The sequence below is a fragment of the Pinus tabuliformis genome, chromosome 9 (genome assembly GCF_031772625.1).
Source record: "Pinus tabuliformis cultivar Carrire ecotype Pingquan chromosome 9, CPIR1, whole genome shotgun sequence".
Taxonomy (NCBI): Eukaryota; Viridiplantae; Streptophyta; class Pinopsida; order Pinales; family Pinaceae; genus Pinus; species Pinus tabuliformis.
Genome location: NC_142307.1, coordinates 1,275,632,785 through 1,275,637,208, shown reverse-complemented (window position 1 = coordinate 1,275,637,208; position 4,424 = coordinate 1,275,632,785). Strand labels below are relative to the sequence as shown.

At 34.9% G+C, this 4,424-nt stretch overlaps 1 protein-coding gene across 1 annotated transcript; it reads left to right on the top strand.

Moving 5' to 3' along the window:
• The first annotated feature begins 2,417 nt into the window (after positions 1-2,417).
• Positions 2,418-4,140, top strand: LOC149153209 (protein DETOXIFICATION 35-like). Its single transcript, XM_089440750.1, has 4 exons — positions 2,418-2,557; positions 2,878-2,996; positions 3,234-3,320; positions 3,440-4,140. The coding sequence occupies exons 1-4, from the start codon at positions 2,419-2,421 to the stop codon at positions 3,560-3,562; spliced, it is 468 nt and encodes a 155-aa protein (XP_089296876.1). The 5' UTR covers position 2,418; the 3' UTR covers positions 3,563-4,140.
• The last annotated feature ends 284 nt before the right edge of the window (positions 4,141-4,424 follow it).

Below are 4,424 nucleotides of genomic sequence, written 5' to 3'. Positions count from 1 at the left end.
ACCTAGCTCCACAAGATTAATGAAGAAACTATCAAGACCCTGGCAATGGCATACTCACTCAAGCTGATGTTATGTCCAAAATTGATCACCATATAGAAACAGCACTGGAAATTTGCAAGGTCAACAGGCTTGGAAGGAGGTTCAAAGGACAATCGAGATGGCTATGTTAACATATTACAACTAAGTACAATGTGGAGAATAGGAAATGGAGAGAAAGTGAGAATAGGTGAAGATCCCTAGGTGAGGTTTAAAAGGCTCCAGGAGATTAATGAAGAAACTATTGAGACCCTGCATAACAATGGCACACACTCAAGCTGATATTGTGGATCCAAATTTGACCACCATGCAGAAACAACACTAGATATCAGCAAGGTTCTTGATGGGTTGCTTGGCTGTATATCTGACTTTGATTAAAATCCGGTCTAATTGCTTGGCCTGATCTTTCATTAACAAATTAGTTCATTAACAAATTAAGGAAGCATGTAAATATATATACCGAGGAAAGATGAAATATCTTGACACTAAAGTCTTGATGATGAACCTTAGTTTGTGGGCTTAAAACATCAAAAGAACTATGAACCAAATCACATATACTCCAACAACCAATGGAGGAATTCCTTCATTCATCAATGGATGAAATGCCTTCATTACTCAAACTGCAACTTTCAACGATCTAAAGTTATATTACTTATTGTCCTAATAAAATTCAAGTTTATCATTTATAGCTTATGTGTGTGTAAGTTACATAATTAAAATCAAGGATGCTCCCTCATAAAATGGAAAGAAATAGCCAAACCAAAGTAAGGCAAGGCTGTAGTTTCCAAAATAAGGCAAGGCTGTAGTTTGAGAGTTTAAAAAAATACACAATATTATGGCAAGGCTGTAGTTTCCAAGAGCATATGGAAAGTAATACAGGGGCAAGTTTGTGGCATCAAGTCATAGGGCAAAAATATGTGGACCTATGATCTTTGGAGGAATGGATTAGACTTCCAAATAAAATTATTACAAATGTCTCAATGGTTAAAAGGCTCTTGTTCAATCTTTTCCTCTTTTGGGCAATTGGCAATGTGGAGAATAGGAAATGGATTGAATGTGAAAATAGGTGAAGACACCTAGCTCAAGAAACTATCAAGACCCTGGCAATGGCATACTCACTCAAGCTGATGTCATGTCCAAAATTGATCACCATATAGAAACAGCACTGGAAATTTGCAAGGTCAACAGGCTTGGAAGGAGTTTCAAAGGACAATCGAGATGGCTATTCTCCGTAAGGATCGACATTCAAATACACTACCTGCACTTCTTTACTGGCCCAGGTTTTGGCATGGCTTTGAGGAATATGCACATTTTCTTCCCTTATAGAGCCACTCTAGAAGAGGAAGATCTCCATAAGATGTGGAATTACCCTGCAACAAGAGATATAGAACAAAGCAGTGGGAAGTGCATATGGCCACCAGAAGCCAATTAGTCTAACCTTTGTGTCTCAACAGAAGCTAAACCATAGGCCATGTATGGGTTCTTTAGCACCTTTTTCCAAATGATATAGGATTCTCTCTGGTAACCTTGTTATAGTTTCAAGCGATTGTTCTCAAGTTTGACCGTTGTTTCACCTCTTAAGTATTTATAACCATTCTTCATTGAGCATGAATTTGGATGTAATATCCCCTTTTAAGTATTTCTAACCATTCTTCTTTTAGCATGGATTTGAATGGAAGGAAGCCATGATTTTCATTGGAAAAACCATTACTTCTTTCAGCATGAATTTCAATGTGATTTTCCTTTTTAAGTATTTCTAACCATTCTTTCTTTCAACATGAATTTGAATGCGATCTCCCCTTTTGAGTATTTTTAAGCATGAATTTGAATAGATGGAAAGACATGATTTTCATTGAATAAGTTATAACCATTCTTCTTTCAGCATGAATTTGAATGTGATTACTACATTTAAGTATTTCTAACTAATCTTCTTTCAGCATGAATTTGACTGAATGGGAAGCCATGATTTTCTTTGGAATTAATGCCGCCATCAGGTAAGCTAGCTATTTTAGTTCCACATACCCTCTTTATTTCAACAATATTATTTTACAATTATTTTTTCTGTTTTTGTCTGAAACATGTTGAAATATGGCATGTCAGACCTTATGTAGATGGGACAACAGAACGTTCTAAGCTACAAAGAAATGATGGCCTTTCCCATGTCTTGGAAGCACATTGCTAACAAATTGTTTATTTTTATCTGTAGTTTTGATGTTGTATCCTGCTTTTCTCTCTTTCAAACTTCAATTTTAAGTTTACTCTATTCAACACATCTTCTGCAGCGTGAGAGTTTCCAATGAACTAGGTGCTGGCCATCCAAGAGCTACAAAATTCTATGTTATGGTTGTGGTTGCACAATCACTATTGATTGGCATTATTTGCATGGTTATAGTTCTTCTCGTGAAGAAAAAATTTGCCGTACTATTTACTGACAGCGAGGTGATCATGAGAGCAGTGTCTAAATTAGTAATCTTTCTTGCAGTAACAATGCTTCTAAATAGTGTACAGCCAGTTCTATCAGGTAATATTTTGTATGTGATTTGCATTCAATCCTCTTATATTTGATTTTGATTTGAGTGGGCAAAGCTCATATCTCCAACATAATTCCGTGCTTATTACCACCTACATGCTTGGGAGGTTTTCACCTTTGCTTATAAATTTTCAATCATCACATTTTTTCAATCATAATGGTCCCTCTGATCCAGAGCACTCTCCTCATAACGCTCAAAGAAAGTAGATTAGTGATTTGAAGTCAAACCAAACAATTAGCAGTCAACCCTAATGGTTTCAAGGTGTAATGTTTTCAAGATACTCATGTTTTTCTCTTGGAAATGTTATCAGGTGTGGCTGTTGGTGGAGGGTGGCAAGGTTTGATAGCCTACATAAAATTAGGATGCTATTATGTTTTTGGTGTACCTCTTGGTCTACTTTTGGGCTACAAGTTTGACTTAGGAGTAAAGGTGCACTAGGCATTCCCATGTTTTGTTTTTTATGCTTTGTTCGTTATGATTCCAACACACTGATTTCAGCATTGCAACCAATATTGGAGTAGAAGGCAAGACTAGTAGGCCTTCTCTGGTCTCTCTATTCCAAGCTTTAAAAATTGATCTTGTTGTAAGCATTGCCTTCAGTGAAAGCAAAAATTTGTTCAGCCATCTAACTTTTTGTGTAAATTTGATGTTGAAATGAGGGATCAGGGCATTTGGTGTGGGATGATTGGTGGAACTGCACTGCAGACCTTGATTTTGTTATTGATTGTATATTTCACAAACTGGAACAAAGAGGTATGAACTATGAAATTATCTTATATCCTAGCTTGAGATGAAGTTATGGAATAGTTGTATTTATCTTGTATTTTTTTATATGTTGAGCACTTCGGTTCTTGATCTCCACGGAAATGCAGGCCTCTGCTGCCGAAAATCGTATCAAGTTATGGGGTGGTGGTGTAGTTGAGGCTCTCAAACACAGCTCAGTTGATTTAAAATCAGAGAATAATGCTGATGTCAATATATTGACTGTTGCATAGAAGTAAAACAGCCAATTATTCGTCACATTAGCTTCCATTCTAACTCTCTTCCACATGAGTAGCAGGCAACAAACGGCAGTAAGAGGAACAGTGAACCATCAACTTTCACGAGAATCAATAATATTTGAGATGGTTGGAGATTGGAGTGGAAGGAAAAATAATTCCCTTCTAAAATGTCTGGGAGATGTTTATTCACAAAGTATCACTTTCAAAGTGCCTATCTTAGTCTAGTTTATGCTTATTCACAGGTATTACTATCTTTTGAATGTCTGGCCCAAATTTCACTTAAAAATTGGGAGGTTGGTCAAGTAAATGTTCATTCACAGGTACTATGAAAGCTGGAGGCATATAAAACCACCTACAGGTGCGAGTACAACATATTAAAATATCAAAAAAATTCAGGAATTCTGAGATAAATGAGGAGATAGAGTTTTTCCTAATTACCATTTTTTTTTAATGAAGTATTACGAGCTACAGGATTTTCATTGATTTTCATAGCATATATATCTTAACGGAAATTTTTCTTGATTGTATGTACGTATCATATTAATTTCAAATAAGAATACTTTCTAAATTCATAGGCTTTTGTTTTCAGAGCGATGTCAGTTTTAAATGCTGTTGTTCGATATAAGTAACAATTGAGAATGTTTCATTCTCTTCATTTTTTTTCATTTTATTTTAATTTTACTAACATATTTACGTTTAAAATATATTATTATACCTGATAAATCATAATCATAAAAGATATGATAAAACATAATCATAAAAACCGTACCAGTTTTGATTCAAACTTTTAAATTCACTAAAAATTTATAGGTTACTTATTAATTATTAATTACTTAAATTATTTATTAATTTAAAT

Excerpts from the sequence above, each read along its gene's own strand:
- LOC149153209 (XM_089440750.1), top strand. The coding sequence starts at position 2,419 with ATGGTTATAGTTCTTCTCGTGAAGAAAAAATTTGCCGTACTATTTACT. Across the intron at positions 2,558-2,877 it reads TGTACAGCCAGTTCTATCAG|GTGTGGCTGTTGGTGGAGGG; the intron begins GTAATATTTTGT and ends AAATGTTATCAG. Across the intron at positions 3,321-3,439 it reads TCACAAACTGGAACAAAGAG|GCCTCTGCTGCCGAAAATCG; the intron begins GTATGAACTATG and ends ACGGAAATGCAG.